Source organism: Asterias rubens, chromosome 18, assembly GCF_902459465.1.
Source record: "Asterias rubens chromosome 18, eAstRub1.3, whole genome shotgun sequence".
NCBI classification, from domain to species: domain Eukaryota; kingdom Metazoa; phylum Echinodermata; class Asteroidea; order Forcipulatida; family Asteriidae; genus Asterias; species Asterias rubens.
The window spans coordinates 9,120,065-9,140,302 of NC_047079.1; the positions used below are offsets into that span (position 1 = coordinate 9,120,065).

Consider the following 20,238-nt stretch of genomic DNA (forward strand, 5'->3'; position numbering starts at 1 on the left):
TCATATTGTAGTAACCTTTGAAATCCAAATGTACATTGTAGGATTTGTTCGATTCTATAACCTAAAGAATGCACGCAGTACCATAAATGGATCATACTTTACATCAGGCCTGAAATAACACAGCCTCTGTTGCCCTGTTTTTTGGCCTTTGTGCCCCCTTTCAAAAGTGTCTAAATTGCCTTAAGATTTTCTAACGGAAGCAGAATAGAAGTGCCCTTTAAAAAACGGCCTTGGCCTTGTCCTCTCCAAAAAGAAATTCCATCCGGATAAACAAGTCAACAAGTTTGGGTGTTAAGTTACCCTTATAGTGTTGGATTTAGTTTGAGTGAGGAAAGATCCTAGTAAATCATCAGGCCCGATACTTCATTCTTGTTTATAGGGCATGACAGTTTTTCCTTATTAAAAGGGCACATGTACATGTACAACTTAGGAAATTTTAAAACAATTCTGGAACATTTCAAGGGGCACCACGGCAATGGGGCAAAGGAGGCGATTGCCTCCATTGCCACTGTGTAGTATCAAGTCTGCAGGCCTGTATGCTTCGTTTTTGAAAGGGCAAGGGCACCAAGGCATTTCCTCCTTTGTAAAGGGCACCCTATGAGGAAATTGTAAATTTCTATTGGAGAATTTCAATGGCACCAAGGCAATGAGCATGGGGCACGGCGGCAATCACCATCTTTGCCTCAATGAAGTGTCAGGCCCGAGACTGAATCAGGCTAGTAATCTTCATTTATTCAAGCGCTTGTCATTTAACAGGAAACTGATGAGCTCCAACCTCCTGGGTACATGAGTTGCTGTAAAATGATCATTACTTCCTGAAAATAACAATGGTTTATCGAGAATCCTAACCCACAGTATCAAATTGTTGATCAACTGGAATCCACTGCCTGTAACTGAAGCCCAATTTTATCAACTACAGTATTTGCGTAGGTAAATATAATGATGGCACACCAAACATCACTAAGCAACTTTGAACTTCCTACCAAATGAAGGCCATCGCTATAGTGACCAAGGCTAAGCTATTAGCATTGCCAAATTTCCCAATGCTTTATGGCGAGGTTCTTCTTTCCCCAAAATGCGAGTGACAAAAATGCTCAATTCAACAAAAACAATTTTGGCCAGTTGTGTCAAGCACGCAGAAGAGTATGATTGCACTGGACCGCATAGTGTTAGCCAGAGGGGTGTCAGCCAGAGGGGTGTCTATGTGTCTTTTGGACACCTTGTTTTTTGTGTCATTTACTCCAATTTGGAAACCAATTTTTATAAATTCCAGTAAATATATACACCCTTTTTACCAAACCCTCGCTAAAGCCTCGTTGAACCGCAGGTCAGAGACTAGTGTTTTTTAGCATAGGGCTAATAAGATTAAGATGGGACAAGTCCAGCAGTCTCATGTTTTTAAATTGACAAATTCCTGTGTAATATCTTTAATTTGAAAACAAGACACATTGAAACTCTAACATTAGGGAATTCAAGGCAGGTGCGACATGATCGGCATAATTTACAGCCACAAATCCATTTTTTTACAAATGTTTTCTTGGAAAGTCAACTTGTTTACTCAAACATATTTTCTTGGAAAATGGACCTGTAAAAGGAAGTAGTGTGGCAATTTTGTGATCAGCATAACTCAACGGACTAGGAACAAGCATTCCTGCCGGGTTACCTACACTTATACTAATCCACTTGTAATGTATATATTGCCCCTCCCCCTCCCCCCTGCATTATCCCCTTTATAAATGTCTCATATTATTATTGTTATCATTAACTGTAATTTCAGTCCACACCCACTACTCAGTTTGGATCAAACATATCAAAAGCTAGCAATGACTGATCTTGTATACAAAAGATTAATTGTGTACATGGAGTTCTGAACATGCCTTTCACAAGTATTGTCATTAAAAATATAGTAAGTTTTTAATGGTGAAACAATTGAATGCACATATGCTACATGTAGTTAAATTACGCTAGCTTTGAAACCAAAGTAGTTCAGAAGCCCAACATGCAACCAGTGCTCCTACGCTTACTGTAAAAATCAACACTTAACCAAGGTGTGGTTCCCTTGTATGCATCATGACGACAGTTCTTGTGCTCATTTGCATAAAAGATGCTTTCTACTATCATAATCTTTAAATTGTGTGAGTTTAATGTAAATCTGTAGACATTGTGCAAAAAGTACCTAACCCCTTGAAACTGATGCATTGCACCCATTTAAAAATGACACGCCCATTTAAAAAAAGTCAATATTTCCCATTACAAATTGAGTTTTTTTCATTTTCATGGATAAAATTCAACTAACATCTCTTCAGTTTTCCATCATCATTTAACACACAACATCAGAGCATTACAAATAAAAGATTTACCATCAATAACAAAGTATACATACCTGTGTTAATAAAAGGTGTGTCCAGGTAAGCCCTGGGCAATGATCTGAAGAACAGATCTGCAAAGTGAAGAAGACAAAACTCAACATTAGCAAAGGATAAACAAAGCTGTCTCAAAATCATTTGAATAAGCCGCATTCCAGAGAGAAAAGGCAACATGGTCCGGATTGGAACCACACACCCTCAGAGGTCATGTACTCTGTTGCCGCTGGTCTTGGCCTAGCTGCCCCTCCAAAGTTTTAAACTCAACATTAACAAAGGATAAACAAAGCCGTCTCAAAATCATTTGAATAAGCCACATTCCAGAAAGAAAAGGCAACATGGTCTGGATTGGAACCATCTACCCACAGAGGTCATGTACTCTGTTGCCGCTTGTCTTGGCCTTGGTGCCCCTCCAAAAGTTAAAATTTCTCATAATATCAAGTTGTTACACAACGTCAACACAAAAGAGATTTATGCATGTAAATGTACATGTGGTGTTTTCACAAACCTTACTAGATCTCTTACTTTTTAAATCAAAATGAAATGTATGTATATTCACACACACAAAATCTCGAAAGTTGTCGACTTATTTTTCCATAGCCATTCCGAATTAATTATTAGGGAAATGACCTTGACCTAGTTTGATTAAAATTCAAGGCCACAAATGTAACAATTTTTGTTCACAATATATTACAATGTATGTATAATGTATTACAATAGTATCTGGTTGTTTATAGTATAATGGGAGTATTTAACAAGCTTCTATCACGCACTTTAATGACAAGAAAGGAATTCTTTTCAACAAGGTTTTCTGGCTGGATATGACTGTCCGTTGCTAAAACTTCATGGATTTTGGGGGTGTGATATTAATGCACATTTTTATTCAAGGTTTTACAGTTGTGACCAAACAGATTGTCATTTTTGTAAGTCACTAAAGTCTGGTTCAAAATACTTCATGCGAAGCAAATTTGACGTCACATCTCTCCTTTCGCAGTGATATTCGCAAGCTTCGCATTCGCAAGACTGTTAAGTTATCCGTATTTCATACTAAATAGGGATGCTTTTCAACACCTTTGGCCAGCCAGACCACTTAAATTGAATCTTGACTGGTCCTTAGGTGATTAGACTAGCATTTGGGCAGCCAGACAACTGATAAGGGTGACACTGTCACTGGTATGACAAGAAGCACCTGTGTACATGTACAATGTACATTGTACACTCAACATGTGTATGTACATACTCCCAACATACATGTGTAGAGTGTATGCTCTACCTTTGAGACAATTCATGTAATCATCACCATACTCACATATGCCCATCCATGTACATTACTAGCCATGTTGATCTTTTTGCCCGATTATTTCAAGAAAAATTGTCAGGAAAATGATAAAGAAACAGAGATACATGGCTTTATTTAAGAACTGTACTGTACGTTGCATGTTGATAAGGGAAATTGGGGGGAAAAATGTCAATTTGTGTGAATTATTTTCTTTGACCGTTTTGTTTATGTGGAGGTGGGTCAAATATTGCGGCTGTTCAGAGCATTTTAGTGCATGCCCCCTGCAGCCGCTATGGTCTCTGAAGTGTTAAACAAGATGATCGACAACTCATTATTCAGATGATAACGATTGTCAAGATTTGTTGACAATTGGTTGTTATTTTGTCTTTTGTATTCTCTGTGTTTTGTATTTTTTGCGAGTACACCATGTAATTTTTAAAAGAGGGCTCCAACAACAAGGTGATTTTTGCCCTCATTTTTCAGTAGATAGAGTCCTCATGAAAGTATGCAGAAATTACAATCATCTCACCTCACGTTGGTTAAAATTATGTTCAATTTTATTTGATTCTCCTTTAGTATGAAAATTTGTAACATGACGTCAATGGTCATCAAAAACACACGTCTATAGTCAAACGAGGAATTTCTGCACCACTCAAAATGTTTTCCATTTTCATACAGACATTTTCTATTGAAAAATGAGTACATCACAAAACTGAATTTGACCTTGGAGCATGTCTTTAAGTAGAGGTGTAAGTTCTGAAAACAGCTGGTTGGTTATTCTCTGCGTTTCTGACTTTTGAGTGCTTTAGTCCTCGTCAGAAGAAGTAAAAGGTTGGCTTACTCTTTTCATTTCCTTAAACCCACATACCTTTTAGTAATAAGTTTACAGATTACGAGGCAATGTTTTGACCTTGAGTAGGTCTAGAAAAATACTACTACTTCCAACAGCACAAATACAATAGAAACTAAACTGTTGAACGAGATGCTTTTAATCAGCTTTTAAATTTGCTTTATCGTTTTGTTGTTGAGAGCTACTATGTAATGAGCAGACACTGTAGTGAAGAACATGTAAAAGTAAGACAATAGGTTCGTTTTTCAAAAATAGTTGTGTATCAGAATAGCAAGTAGCTCTATGCTGTTATCTTTGAAGTAACTAGTTTTGGTTTAGATTAAGTGAATCACTTGTATTTTAAGTTTGGCCAAACCAGGTACATGCATTATAACTACTCACTCTCTGACTGTGTCTGATGCTTGTTGTTAGATAGAGGACATGGCCTCCGCTTCCCCTGGTATTGTCTTTTGTGCCCTTTAAAAACTTGGTCAAAGACTTCAAGATTTTCCAATGGAAGTCCCCTTTGAAAATAGCCCTGCAACTCTAAAATTTTAAATTCCAGGCCTGGTCTTGATGGAATTGAAACAATTTAGTTTAGCATTATGCAAACTTGTGTGCTATATGAATAATTATTTACTAAATACTCTACTGGAATGATGATGAACGTTTTTTTTTTTCTTTTTCATTTCCTGAACGGAATATCTCTGAACAGCTATTGGAAGGACGAAATGAGGGCAGGGTTTGCCCTTACCTTTTTCAGTAACTAGCCTAGCCACTACGACTAGTTAGCTTGGCATTTCTCTAGTCTGTCAGCTTGTTGACTTGTCCATATTGTATATTACACTGTATGTACATGTTCACAAAATATGGTTGTTTTGTAATACTGAACTAACCAATCAGACCACTTGGGAAAGAATTTTGACTGGTCCTCGGGTGTTTCAATTGTTATTTGGCCAGCGGACCAGTGTTACAAAGGGAGAATGCAGCACTGTACTGGAGGCAACCACCTCGGTATTCCATGTCAATATACACAGAAAACGAATTTGCAGTAGTAATGCAACAATGAGTGAAATTTTACAAAATAAAGACAATGACACATAACAAGGTAATTGGGGAGGATTTCCACCACTTTATTCAGTAACATATCATTTATAAATTGTTTAATTACTGGATAAAAATACAGTCAACTCTCGTTACAAGAAGATCGCTGAGACTGGCCTAAATACATTACATGGACGTTTTTCTATGAAGGCAGCAAATCAAAGAAACACAAAGCAGATGTGAAATTTTGGGACTTGATAATGTGCTCTTTAGAATCAGAACCTTGTAACATCAGTGCTCTTTATAACAAGGGTTGACTGTACTTTTGTAAATACCTTTGTCTCGCATCTGAACGTACAAATTGGGAAAAAAAGACTTGTAACTAGAACTGAAGAAAAGTATACTTTTATAAGTTTTAACTTAACCATGTAGAGGAGATTGTTTATCGTACATTGTGTACACAACCCAAAACAATAGGTTTTACTAACTATCAGCAAGATAACAATAATGAAGTTTATAATAATAATAATAGGCTAATACACTTTGCTAATACACTTTGTCTTTAGTTTACTTTTCAGTTTTTTATTCATTTAACTATTTCATACAAGTAAATGACATATGAAACCCGATCAGTGTACATTCATTCAAAATTACCTTCAAAACTAGCGAAGATGTCTCGGTTTAACTTGAGTTGACCCACAAACGTATGTGAACAAAATTATTTAGGGAACAATGTATCAAAAAGGGCCATCAAAATTCTGCCTTGTTGTATTGAGACTACCATTGAAAGCTAAAACCATGTCCAAATTATTCTCTTTCACATCTTGATATGAAGAAAATAATTGCAAATGTATTGTTTTTTTAAATTTGAGCATAAATAATAAGATAGTGTAGATATAAAGCCACATAACAAAACTCACTTTGTATTGTTGGCCAAAACACCCACACCCTCTTTGCACATTAACCCATATTCCCTGGTTTGTCTCCTACATAAAATAATAATACTGGTTTTCACTTCATTACTAATCAAATACTAAAGAGTTATTCAATAAAAGAGCTCTTCAAAGTGGATGAAATTTGTTTCTTAACGGGCCGGTGAATGAAAAACAAACATTGAAACACAATGGCAGTCTAGTTACAAAGTCAGTTGTAAAATCAAAATGGCTTCCGCATTCACTACGAAAAAAGACCGCCGGGTGAAGGGGTCTGTTCATTCACCTACTCCAGACATCACATAACGTCTCCAGGCAGGCCCACCTCAGTAAGACATCAACACATGGCCAGATGTTTAGTTTGGATGGGTTTTTCATGCATATTTGGTAATAATGTTGCAAATAAAGAAGGCACAATAACTGTCAAGAACGGCTCGACAACAACACAGCAGATTATTTCCGTGCCTAGGCACGCCTAAACCGCTCGTCACCAGGCCCAGTGTCGAATCGCCAACAAAATATCTCCACAATTTCGGCCTCAATTTTATCATTCTTCGTCAAAATTAGCCCTCGGGAGGACCAGTACTTACCCCCTAATTTACGGTGGTCACTCTTTAGTACCTCCTTTAGTCGTTTTCAATCCAGAATCGTTTTTTAAAGAAGATCAACCAGCCTAGTCCACTATTTTTTATTTCTCTCACTATTTCCAGTAATGGCCGTAGCATTCAGGGTGCGGTGCCCATTCCAAAATGCCAAGGAAACCCGTTCTCTAGCCTGGTATTATACATTACTCAGTGAACTGCAACCTTGCCATCGGTTTCGTGCAGTTCGTGTATGCTGTCGGGTACCTGCGCGTTACGTCAGACATGTACCAGGGAGGAGGGGAAGGTCGTGGTGTAGTTTATGATAATGTTTTTGTTTTAATTTTGGTTGCCGAAGTTCCTGAAACTGTTGATATTGATTTTCAATCGTTTTCATACTTAGTTATACTTGTTCAAACGTTGTTTCAAAAAAATTGGGAAACATCGCATGATTTAATCTGCTTTCCTGGCTCTCAAGATTTTCAGCTTATCACAAAATACTTTTCTTACAAAGTGACAGGTGGATGGGATGGGCGGGTTAAGCGTTTGTCCACAAAGTGTTTAAAAGGGGAGGGGCTTATTCCGGGGAGTAAAGGTGGAGGGGTGGGGATAAACATCTAGTCAAGTTCTGTGACCCTGCCCAGCAACACTCTTCCCCACCCCTTCGACTTGAACAACTTCCTTTTGACAACCCCCACCCACCCCAGTTATTAATTTTCATTCCTCTCAATGGTTTTAACAACCGCCAAAAAAAAGGACAACCGGTAAAGTCATTTTTAAAGGAAGTTGTATTCATCAAAAGAAATATGACTCAATGCAGTCACGTTAATTATACTCAGCTGAGTGCTAAAACTGGGGTCCGGCGGTATTCGCCCCCCCCCCCCGGATTATTAAGGGGCTGTTTATGTTATGATCATCCAGATATTATGGGGAATATCGCATAATTATGACGTCACACTGTCAAACAGCGCCCTCACAACTAGGTAAAAGGAGGCGGATAATTTATTTGACGATAGCTTCCTGGTCAGTACCAAATAGCGTTGTGCAGTGTATGATTGGGTCTATAACTATGAACTAACCCAGATACCTCCCTCACGCATCATGCGTGTACACTACCCGTCAAATCACATGGCTCCTTAATTTGGAAGGTGGCATGGCGCCAGCGCGCGTTCAAGCAGTACCAGGGCCTTAGTTTATCGCCAGCTCGCTGAATTCACGGTGGTAGCTTCAACATTTCATTTCAAAGTTTTTTTATTTATTGAGCAGACACGTGCACATGACGTAATTGAGTAGGGCACCCTTAGCCAAAAGAATGTTGGATCATCTTGTGTGCCGCGCGTACGTTTTGGCGGTCATAACCAACAACTGTTTCGGTCATTATTTTGGTATGTGCTTAACCAATGGTCAATCAACCGAAACAGATGGGATGTGCGTTTCCAGTTGATGTTGTGGTTCACCTCCAAGATGGCGGCGTGACGTCAATGGGCATTGGTCCATATTTTGATCTGTTAACGCTCGCAGTGTGATCGGGGTTTTGTAAATAGAGATAGATCACTATAGGCCTACCTTGAAAATGGCCAAAATAAAAACTTGCATTTCAGTTATGAGTACGCACGCTACACGTGCAAGCAATCATATAACCAACATGGCGTCGGTGACGTCATGGCAGGAGACTGGCGGCGCGGGCGCGCACAATGGTCCTTGCATCGTGGTAGAGATCACGCCCGGCGTTGATGGCCTTGGATACGAAGATTGCAGGTTGTAAGCACTAAAGGGAAAGGTAGTAAAATATTTGGAGGATTGAACATTTTTGGAAAATGATTACCCTCTTTTTGGCCCCCTTGGTTTCCTTTGTTTGTTAACCTGGATATTAGAGTCGTGTCTCTCTTTTTTATGATACAAAAAGAACACGATTATCATTATAGGCTCCGGCAAAATGAATGACGAAACTGATCGAGTAAACTGATGTAGAACGCCATGAACATAAATTCCTTAGCGGTCGAACAATACATTCCCGAGACTATACGCTAAATACGGGTTTGTCTATCCTCGTACGGTTGTAATTATTATTCATTCATTTTTCCTGACTAAAATTTTCAAAAACGACTGCGTCAAGCGATTTCACAGTTTCAGATTATATAAGGTAGGCTTTACTATTCCTAAATTATATAGACACCATGGACAGCACCCGGTGTGCGAATGCAGCGTGATACCTCAACACTCCTCTCGCCGTTAATCAGATGAAAACGATGGGCTCTTGGCTGGGTCACGATCATAATGATTGTCGGCTCCCCTCTTGCTCTCCACTCGCTGTGCTGTTACGGCACTGGCGTTCATTTTGCAATGACGAGCTATTTTTAGACGCGGAATATTTTTAGCCGTTGCATTGCACAAGAGGGTTCCGCGCCTAGCCTGGCCGCCTTGGAAGCGACTTAAAAATAGACATGAGACGGTCTAAAAATAGATTCACTCTACCACGATGATGAAGGGAGTGGGCATGAATCTGATGCTCATACGGAAAACAGACATTCTTTTCATATCCGATTTGTTTTTAAAAAAAATATAGAATTTAAAATCGGTTGGCATTCGTTGCATGAGAAATGAAATTGCCAAGGACAACATTATTAATTTTGAACAGTGAATTGATGTGTGGTTGGGGATAGAGGTGCGGTTTGGGTAATATCAGCACGGAGAAGAGAAATGCGTGTATTACTGCCATGCATTGCTACAATTTTGGTATAAATTTAGCTCATTTATATTTACATGCAAAAGTGACAGCCATAAAGAACACACATCTCGACTGTTGTATTTGTTTAGGGATACAAATAATGTAGTATTATTGCTGGGAGGTGAAATTAAAGTAAAACGCTGTATTATTAAAGGTGGACTTTATTGTACACATTTGAACTGTGTGTGTTTCAATTGATTTATGTTTTTGTATAATGGAAACAAGAAAACATTGTGATAATCAATAATCGAACGCATTCAAAAACAGTTGAAATGTTGCATATGAATTATGATTCAGTTTTTTTAGGCAGGAGGTTGGGCAAAGACATTATTTGATTACGGTGGATTTTTTTTTTTTTTAAGTATTATTTTATTTTCACGTTTTTATTTTCATTCTGATCTACATTTATTGTTTGAGCCAATGTATTAATGGTTCATTGTCGAGTGGGCACCGGGCAATGGTTCGGGGCATGGGCCCCCTGCCTCCTCCTTATTTTTATTATTTTATTTATTTATAATAATAATTGTCAATAATTATTTCCTTGTTTATTGGATATGCCTATTTGTATATTATATTGTGCATTCATATTCAACTCACATAATGATTTTTATTGCTCATTTATTTCTACACTTTCGTGTTCGGTGAGAGTTGGAAGCAATATCAATGTTAACTACACTTGAATGTTCCACTAATTTGAAAAAGAAAAGAAAAACAGCGCAACGGAAGCCGAGGGGATCCCCCCCCCCCACCTTCAGCCACTTCCCAGGCACAGCTACCCCCAACTATCTCATACAGTGACTGCTGGTTATATGACAATGTTCTTTATAGTAATACATTGCTCTCGTCAACAAAACAATGCTTCTTTGTTCAACACAAAGTTACCCAGTCAAATTCCAGTGACTGTTACTAGGCGAAAATGTTTGTCAATAACCTTCTCGGTGTGACTGTATTCACGAGATTGAAATCTTCTCTCAACAAAAAACCCCAATAAAATTGATTGATTGAAAATAAGAAACTAACAATAATGATAATTATAGAGAACACGCTATAATAGTTGAAGTAGGTGATTCTACAGCTTTTATTTGGGGTCAGAGGTATGATGGGTGTGGCAGGCAAAGAGGTAGGATGGGCGTGTGTGCGGGTGGGGTCGGGGGGGCGGGCAGGTCCGAGGGCAATGCGGTAGGGAGAGGGAGAGGGCGCCATTCCAGATTTCTTACTGTGGAATGCATCACAGTCATGAAGAATAATTATGCATGCGTTGTTGTTGGAAAGGCGGGGGCGTGGCAGATGAGCGGGCTCCCCCCCCCCCCCAATCCATCCAAACCCCAAAGAAAGGACCATTGGTACATGCATCTAGATGGAATACACTTTCTTCAAGAGTCACTTGCATCTGAAATCATTGATAGGCAAGCCATAACAAGGTGAAGAAAAGATCCTCGTTCCCCGGTCCGATTTTTTCTCTTCCGCACATTATGACGTAATGGAGCAAAATAAATAGCGACCTCATTCGACCTCAAAGCACCAATGTCAGGCACCCACTTTATCAAAGTGTGTAAGTTATCTAGTCGTGGTTTTGGGACCTTGTCGATCTGTTATTGCAACAATTTTCCTGCAAATGTTTTTTGCGATAATTCTTTAGACGCTGAATTCAGAGAAATCTCAGATTAAGGTAAGCACAGTATTAACCGATTTTTATATATGTGTTCTACTGATTCTTCTTTAGGAATTTCACGTTTAAGTGGTAATTTCAATGTGTTTTATAGTTGCGATAATCATCAGAATTTGTAACTCCTCCACCCGGGCCACACAACAAATCGTACTTTTCAGTTCACTGACAAATCAGTGATGGTGACATGACTGAAGTCTTCAGTACGGATCAGGAATAGGAACAGTGGCGTGCCACTGGCCCATTCCATTGCATGGTGCGCTGTACGGATCCCGCTGTACTCCTTTGATATTTAAGTTTTGACAGTCGTATGGTCGTAATACTAATAGTTAGTAGTTAGTTGGTACTATAGTTCACCAAGCAAATGGGCCTACACTATAAACTACATAATTAACATGCCAAAAGTCAAAACAAATAAATAAATAAGTTTTATAAAAATAAAATAATAACATTTAACAAACAACGACAAACATGACATTGTCATACTTCTTCTTCTTCTTCCTTGTGTAAAGTGCAGCCTTCAAATCAAATGATTGAAGATGTACGCACTGAGTCTGAACTGACTGATGATGACACTGTTGTTTTATGAGTGTTAAGGGAAAAGTTTCCAAATCCTGCCATCACTTTTACATTCCTTGTGATATTATAAAATAATATCTCATTTACTCAAATTAAGTCTAGGCCATTCATTTCTTTTGGTAAAAATTAGTGATTTTTTTTTATAATAAGATCTTCAAGAGATTGCAACAAAAAACAGTGTAAATTCAAGAAGTGATCCAGAACTGGTCAAATAATAATACAATTATATATCCTTCTTGTGTGTTGCAGCTGTTGAGAGCATTACAACATGGAGCAGGCTCATAAAGACCTCCTTCGAAAACATCGTGTTCGACTTGTTCAGGATTTAGACGTTGCTTATGTCTTTGATGGTCTCGTTCAAAAAAACATCTTCGATCCTGCTGATTATGAAGATTTTGAGGTAAAATTATATTCATATTTGATTATTATAAATAGATTATTTGACTATTGGTTGAAAACTGATTGATGACTGTACATTATATACTTTGCAGCAACCCTGACTGCGCAAGCAATAGGTGACACACCCTGACTGCGCAACGAAAAAAGGTGACGCACCTGTTAAAAAAACTGGGATTTCTGCTATGTGCACGTAGTTGCAATATATTTAAATGTGTCCACGCAGGAAGAATAATCCCTAGTAGTAGGAACACACAATCTGAGAAGTATTACTTGGTTTCTCAGATACAAATTATGGGACATAAAAATTGTTACCTCTTTCCATGAACACATGACTACTCAAAATGCTTTATACTATCAAACGCTGCTGTATGCAGGTTTGTAACTAAGCGTATTTTATTGCCATTTATTTTAAAAAGAGTGAATACCAAAGGTTATCCTTCCTTTTAAGATCTGCTTTCTGGAAACTATTCTTCCCTTTACAGGCAGAAGGGAAATCAAAAAGGAAAATGAACCAGATGATCCTGACTGCCCTGGAGAAACGTGGGCCGAATGCCTTTGATGCCTTCATCTGGGCACTAAGGCAACACAAACAAGGCATTTTAGCCGATCTCCTTGATCCGAGCTCATCGACCGGCCCATCTAGAGTGAACAACCGATACGACCGTCTCGTCTCCCAGCCCACTGATTCTTCCGCTGGTCCCGCAGGGGACGTGGTGAAGTCAGAACCCATGGATGTCAGAGAACACATAGTTGGACAACCTGTGATTGCGTCTCCATCTGGTAAGTAAATGACTATTGGTACTCCCTTTGACCCTCTGCATGCAGCATACGTGTGCACAATGTTAAGTTAATTATATATGTAGTGATGTTTTATTCTTTTATATTCTGGGCTGTTGTGTTTTCTAGCTGAAGGAGAAACCCAACTTTGGCTCGGAAACAGCCCAGCCGTATTAACAGATATTGAGATGCAAGAAGCTACAAACGATTCACAGGATTCAGATCAGGTAAGTTAACAGAGTTGTGGACCCCCAAAACCAGTGCCCAGTTTCATAGAGATGCCAAAGCAGAAAACAGTCCCTAACAATTTCTGCTGAGCAAAGTAGGCATGATACCAGTCGCCCACTGTGTATTTGACATGGTATTATGACTGGTAACCTTACTTTCGTACATATTTATTTATTTATTTCTTCTTTGCCCTGGGGAAACCTCTCAGTAAAACACTGTTTTCCAGAGGTGCCCAGCAACTACATAGACATTAAAAATTAAAAATGTAAAAATATAAAAACATATTTAATATAATAACATTAATTAATAATAAAAATAGAATAACAGCCAAATTTAAATAAAGACTAACGGAGTAACCACAACAGCACAAAAACTTTACAACAAGCAAAATATACAATAGAAACAATGGTTAAAATTCTGGTCCAGCCAGGAAAAACACCACAAGCCCAACATAACGTAACTCAAATTGTTGTACGTGTAAGCATAGTTTTGTTGTGGTTTAGTTTTTTTTGTGTGCTTAATGTATGTTTCTCCATGAAATGTTGCCTGGGACTCCGTTATTCAATCATCATTATTAACTTCACTACCGTGGAGTGAGTTCTTGATGGTGTCAACGTTTCAACTAGCTTGCTCTAGTCATCATCAGTCTCCTAAAAAGCAGGACAGTTCTTTTCAGAACTGAGAAGTCTCTCAACTTACAAAAAATCTACTCTGCGGTAGAAGAGAAGTCTCCAGAATTCTGAAAAAAAATCTCCTATACTGGATAGTAGAATATAAAGCAGGACAATTCAATTCAATTCACTGTTGAGACGATTCAATATTTGAGACAAGTTCTCAAATCTACCCAGCAAGTTTATTGTGTTACCGCAAACCCAAAAAATACATTGATACCTCACCTTGCAATGCCTCATCAAATCCCATGAACATGTTATGGTTTTTTGTTCAGGTGTATACGATGAAATCCAAGCCTAGAGGCATCGCAGCAATCATTAACAACAAGCACTTCAGAACGATGAATACACGAAAGGGGACCAACATCGACGGCAGAAATCTTAAACATGTCTTTACAAAGCTCGGGTTCAATGTAATTGAGAGGGAAGATCAGACAGGAGAGGTGAGTTTGTGTCTAGAAGTTTAGAATACAGAAAGTTTCAAGCTTGCTGCTTTGTAAATCGCTGAGGACCATAAAGATATCGATATTACTGAAATACTATAGCTACTGCCGATATCACTATTTGAAACAAAAAAGTTCAACATTGACAAATGATATAAAAATTGTTATTGTTATTGTATAATCATACCAAATTATGTTGTGACCATGATGCACATGGCATGGCGTGGCTGAATGGGTAAAAGCACCGGACTCAAGCTCTGATTTTACTGAGCAGCAAAAGTGTCTAGAACTTCAGAATACAGAAAGATTTGAGCTTGCTGCTTTGCAAACCACTCTATTATAATTCCCTTATTTTTCATCCTTTCATCTACAGCAAATACAGCAATTTATACGTGACTTGTCCACCCACAACCACGAAAGCTTTGATGGCTTTATCTTGGCAGTCCTGAGCCATGGCATCGAGGGCGCTATTTACGGTGTCGATGAGAGAGTCGTTAAGATCGAACATATCACTGGGTATTTTGAAGGAAGGCAGTGCCCATCCTTGGCCGGGAAACCCAAACTGTTCTTTCTTCAAGCTTGTAGAGGAGGTAATTTTATTAAAACTGTTTTATTAAAAAAAAAAAAAATTGTGAGAGATCACTTAACGTCACAAGGTCGGGTTGCCACTTCAAGGTGCAGGGCTACACTTGCCTGATTGTATTTTGTTAAAGTTTTTTAACAAAAGGGCATTTATGAATGGACGAGTCAACAGTGTGTGGCTTCTAACCGGTGTTATTAAGGGAACAAAAGGGTAGTGACTCGTTCTTAAATGTCTGTTTAAAACCTTGTAGGGTCGTTGCCGGGCGATAAAGGCCCTCGCCTTCGGCTCGCGCCTTTATCACACGGCAATGACCCTGTCGGTTTAAACGGCCGTTTAAGAACTCGTCGCTACCCTTTTGTTCCCTTAATAACACCGGTTAGAAGCCACACACTGTTGACTCGTCCACTAGAACTTGAGTTTGATGCTCTAAACCACTCAGCCATGTCTGTAAAGTCTCATGTGTAATATTGTGTTTCCATCTACAGAGAGATTTGACTCTGGAATAGAGGCAACCGATGGACAAGCTGTATCAGCTTCGATGCCCACAACGGCAACGGCTAACGACTCCATATCGTCCTTGACAGATGAGGAGTTGGCTCAGAAGATGTTACGCAGAGAATTGGAAGACACTACTGATGCCTCTAACGCATTGAAAGCAAAACTACCGAGTCAGAGTGATATGCTGCTTGCTTTTGCAACAGTGCCAGGTGATTTTGATTTTACCAAACTCTTTCTAACTTATGATTAATCTTAGGACTTAGGACGAGTTAAGTTCTGTATCCGTAGACGTTAGGACGCATTGAACCGCTTCTAAGTTAGGAAGAGTTACTCGTCCTAACTTGAGATAGGATTAATCATAGCGTTTTGTGAAATTGGCTGCCGGGCCCTTTGTAAGACTATATTATCATTATTATTATTGATGAGAACTGTCCTATTTATCTTTGATGCCAGGTTTTGTGTCGTGGCGTAACTCTGAGCGCGGCAGCTGGTTCGTACAGGCCTTGTCGGAAGTTTTCCTCCAGCATGCACACAGCGAAGATTTACTTTCCATGATGACAATCGTGAGTAACAAAGATTTTCATATAGTCTGATCCTTTTCTGCCAACTGTTTAAATGGAATTGTCTAGATTTTTGAGATTACAGGCTGCAGATCATTCCCATTTCTGATAAGAGACAGCAAATGATTGAACAAGTTCTGCAAAAAGAGAGTGCCATTTTCTTGTTACTGTATATTTTCTACAGGATACAGTGGTTTTTGTACCTTATCTTAAACATACATGTACCGGTACACGCATCGTTTGCGTACATGAAATTGCATGACTTTTTGCAGTGCTATCTGTGAACTCGTAAAACCGGTGTTCCTATTTTTGAGGTTTCAGTGTTGGGAGTATGCTGATCCCTTTATATTAAATAAGGAAATAAAAGGGTAGCGACGAGTAACACAGCCATTTAAAACCGGCAGGGTCGAATCGCCGTGTGATACGCCTTTAGCGCACGGCAACGACCCTGCAAGCTTTTAAATGGACGTTTAAGATGGAGTCCTTACTCTTTTATTCCCATTCATAAATGCCCTTTTGTTAAAAAACGTAAAAAAATACAATTACAGACACTTTGTGAAGAGTCTGTTGCGCGTGGGTTGTGTATTCGCGTGCGCGCTTAGAAATAGATTACGCGCATGCGCTTAAAAGTAGATGACACGCTGTTACTAATAGCTATGATTTGCGTTCCGCGTGATAAACTTGCGCGCCTGACACGTGGAAGCCAACCGGTTATAAACACTGGTCATTATCAACTGTTTAAACACCCCCACGTGACGCGCTCTTCACCAATAGGAGTAGAGAAACTGTCTGGGGTATTTATGAATGAGTAATAGAACTGCCATTGTCACTGTAGAAAAAGGTAATCAGACATTGATGGCCACGTCGTGATGGAGGTATGTTTACTTGACGGATTCTATCTTTTTCATCCCCAGGTCAACAACAAAGTTGCCAAAGCGTTTGAGTCATCCTCCGGGCAGAACAAACAGATACCTGCTCCTGTCACAATGCTGCGCAAGAAACTCTTCTTCAACCCTGGCAAATAGACCCCCCCCCCCAAAGAATAATTGTGCTAAGTAACTGTGCATGTTCTTGTTGACGGAAACCCAACTTACCCGACAAAGTGGCCGACATGTGACAAAGTGCTGTCAATGCTTCGTACAAAGCGAATTTGACGTCACAGCTTTGTTTTGTACCGTGGAAGAAAAGATCTCATTCCCAAGGTCGCCCATTTAATACCCTAAATTGTAGTGTAGATATTATCAATGTATTTCCTATATAATCCAGAATTTATACATTAAGCCATTTCTAACTTGGAGTTGAGGGTGTGAGCGTCGAGCGCCCAAGCCCACCAGACTCAAGCCCATCGGACTTGTGTGTTTCTGAGACGCCTTTAAGATGAAACATTATGTGAAAACCGATTATTATTCTATTATAAAATCTGGTACAATGACTTGCTTTGTCACAAAGGACCTCTTCAAGTTGAACTTCTCATACTAGAGACAGTTGCTGTGTCACATGGTTCGGGGCAAACTTTTGTGAGTTAAGTAAAGGCTCGGTCACACAGGCCTTGGTAACGTGAACAGAACGAGAATGTTGAAAGTGCACGCCCTCGATTGGGCCCTCGATTGGGCGTATTGTGCATGGAGCAACTCAACCAATAGAATGCTTTCTCTTTGCGTCGTTATCATTATCGTTTTTGTTATTCCTGCAGTGTGACTCGGCCTTACGAGAGGGTAACAAGTATACAGTGCTTTGCACACACTAGCATGGCGTAAGCGTAAAAACATGTATTGTCTGATAATGTTACTAGTTTTTAAGGTACCTTTTAATACTAATACAGTACTGTAATGATTAATAGCTGTAGATACTTGGCACAGTGTTACTGTTAGAAGAGTTAACCTTTCCCTGGAATCCAATGACTGGAGTAAGGTTAGCCAGGTCAAAGGTCACAACCATTGTATTGGAGAGCAATACATCTCATTAATTTTTATCGTTATAATGAGTAACATTTTACCCATAGGCCATAGTCTATACCAATTATTCAATTTAAATTCATATTGTACATTTTTTTGCATTCATTTTATTAAATGTATGTTTAATTTCGAACCATCTCAAAGTTTGGGTTATGGTTCCAACTCCGATGTGACAGGAGATTCTGTCCCCAATATGGCGAACTGTGTACTAACTTTTTCTGATAGCGCCCTCTGTTGAATCATTATACTCATGGCCTTGTTTATTTCCCATATGGGGAACAAAATCTCCGGGGACAGATTTTCCTGGGCATCGCCTCCATCACAGGAACCAATTTCATAAATACTGCTCTAAATGTTTCTCTGCTTAGCAAACATTGAGTGTCCCAATCGCTGAATCGCAGTCACAATAATGTAAACTTAATGTAATTTTGGCTGGTAACCTATGTCTGCTAGGCAATACCTTTTTGTGGTTAGCAAGGTTTTGTGCTTACAGGCTTTATGGAATTGAGCCCTGTTATGTTTAGGCCGAAACTGGATACATGTCTCTTGTTTACAGACTATAGAAAATGGCTTACTTGAAATTGTCCATTGTTATTGTCTGTCCTGAAGTTAATTGTGAATAAAAATGAAAAACATATCAGAATGTTACAAACAGGAGTTTTATTTGTATTGTTTTGTTGTTTTATTTATTTTTATGACTGCACAAAATGTCATTTTCATTGGGGTTCTAGATTTTCCAGTATTCTGTCTTGTAAAAAGTTAATTTTTTTATCTCTCACTTTCCTTGAAAAAAAGTATTGTTAGTTACACTTGAGATGAACTTACCCTTTCGCCCATTTTCGCTATCAATCACAGCTTTTTCCAGGAAACTGAAATAAAATAAGCTGTTCCTCAATATTATGGGCCATTTAAATAAAAAGTGCGAAATGCTATTAGACTGGTTCCCTGTATTTCCTGTCTTTGTCCACAAGGATAAAGACAGGTACATGTAGTGCTGGTTTTAGCTAGAACCAATTATTTCATGATACAATGATTTCATTGGATAAACGGCAGTGACGTCAGCTTTCCTGTGTCTTGATTGGTCCGAGTTGTCGGCTGCACCTTCACTTTCACTGTTCAGTGTATTGACACTCATCTGCCTATGCAACGAGCGTACAAAGTCAATAAACACGTGCAGTGGTCTGGTACCTGCACGACACCGACAGTAAAGAAACGTGCATAATTCGTAAGCAGACGACATTTTGCGTGTGTTGTGCAAACAAGAAGCTATCGTCTGCTCTCTTCGAAATGTGTCAATTGCCAAGACTTTTGTTCATTTGCCCAGTGGCTTGGGCAAAAAAGGTGTCTTCCAACTGTTTAGTTGTCTTAGACTGTGTGAGACAAGCCTTGCGTTATACAGACAGCAACGATAGAGAAGGAGAGAAGTTTTTCATCTTCGTCTTCCCGTGCACAAAACTCGAACTGTCATGCCCGTGTAACTAAGTGGACAAGTACGTAGGCCTACACCGCGTCAGCTTGGTCTAACCACTGAGTTAAAGCTTTAAAAATCGTGTTTTGAAGCTCCATGGTTTAACTGAAGGATGCCCAGGACCACCCCACCAAATTAATATTCAACATTTTCATGGAGGAGTCTTCAAAAATACTATCGTGTTTGTCACTTTTATGTCAGCTTAGAATCATCACTTTGACACAATGAGGAATGGGACTTCTGCGGTTGGTAAACACCAAGAAAAGATGCAGCCGAATATTCTGTGGATAACTCCAACTGTCGTGACTATATTCTGTGATAAAGTGGTGAGTACATTAAAGTTTATGTTAACTTAATCTTGCTATTGATCAGCTGGCGGTCTTCTCTGTGACTATGTAATTGTAAGGTTCTACATTCAAATTCGAGTCAAGCCGTATACAAACCAGCTCGTAACTCAACTCATTCACACCAGTACTTTGAGCAACTCACCCGCACTATAGTCCAACCATGGAGGAAAATTCAATGACTATACCAGACTGTATAAATTTATTGTGGTGTGCTTGTAATTTGTCAACACACGTACTTAAGTTTGCGAACTTCTTTTTTAAATTCAAGGACATTGATTGACGTAAAATAACCAGTAGAGTTGTAAATA

General features: G+C 39.0%; 2 protein-coding genes across 2 annotated transcripts in view; one reads left to right on the plus strand and one right to left on the minus strand.

Moving 5' to 3' along the window:
* The window catches only part of LOC117302751 (guanine nucleotide-binding protein subunit beta-1), a 28,926-nt gene extending 21,724 nt beyond the window's left edge, over positions 1-7,202 (minus strand). Inside the window, exons 1-2 of the mRNA XM_033786771.1 lie at positions 7,038-7,202; positions 2,384-2,440 (exon numbers count right to left, since the gene is read on the minus strand). The gene's annotated coding sequence lies outside the window, so the exon portion shown is untranslated. The remainder of the gene's footprint in view (positions 1-2,383; positions 2,441-7,037) is intronic.
* A 4,106-nt stretch (positions 7,203-11,308) lies between these two features.
* LOC117302451 (caspase-3-like) lies at positions 11,309-18,752 on the plus strand. The gene is made up of 9 exons (XM_033786405.1): positions 11,309-11,425; positions 12,251-12,401; positions 12,883-13,180; positions 13,307-13,404; positions 14,352-14,519; positions 14,893-15,109; positions 15,588-15,809; positions 16,054-16,163; positions 17,075-18,752. Exons 2-9 carry the CDS (start codon positions 12,270-12,272, stop codon positions 17,183-17,185), a joined length of 1,356 nt encoding a protein of 451 aa, XP_033642296.1. The 5' UTR covers positions 11,309-11,425; positions 12,251-12,269; the 3' UTR covers positions 17,186-18,752.
* The last annotated feature ends 1,486 nt before the right edge of the window (positions 18,753-20,238 follow it).

Coding starts and splice junctions, on each gene's coding strand:
- LOC117302451 (XM_033786405.1), top strand. CDS start 12,270: ATGGAGCAGGCTCATAAAGACCTCCTTCGAAAACATCGTGTTCGACTT. Junction 12,402..12,882: donor CTGATTATGAAGATTTTGAG/GTAAAATTATAT, acceptor TTCCCTTTACAG/GCAGAAGGGAAATCAAAAAG. Junction 15,110..15,587: donor TCTTCAAGCTTGTAGAGGAG/GTAATTTTATTA, acceptor TTCCATCTACAG/AGAGATTTGACTCTGGAATA.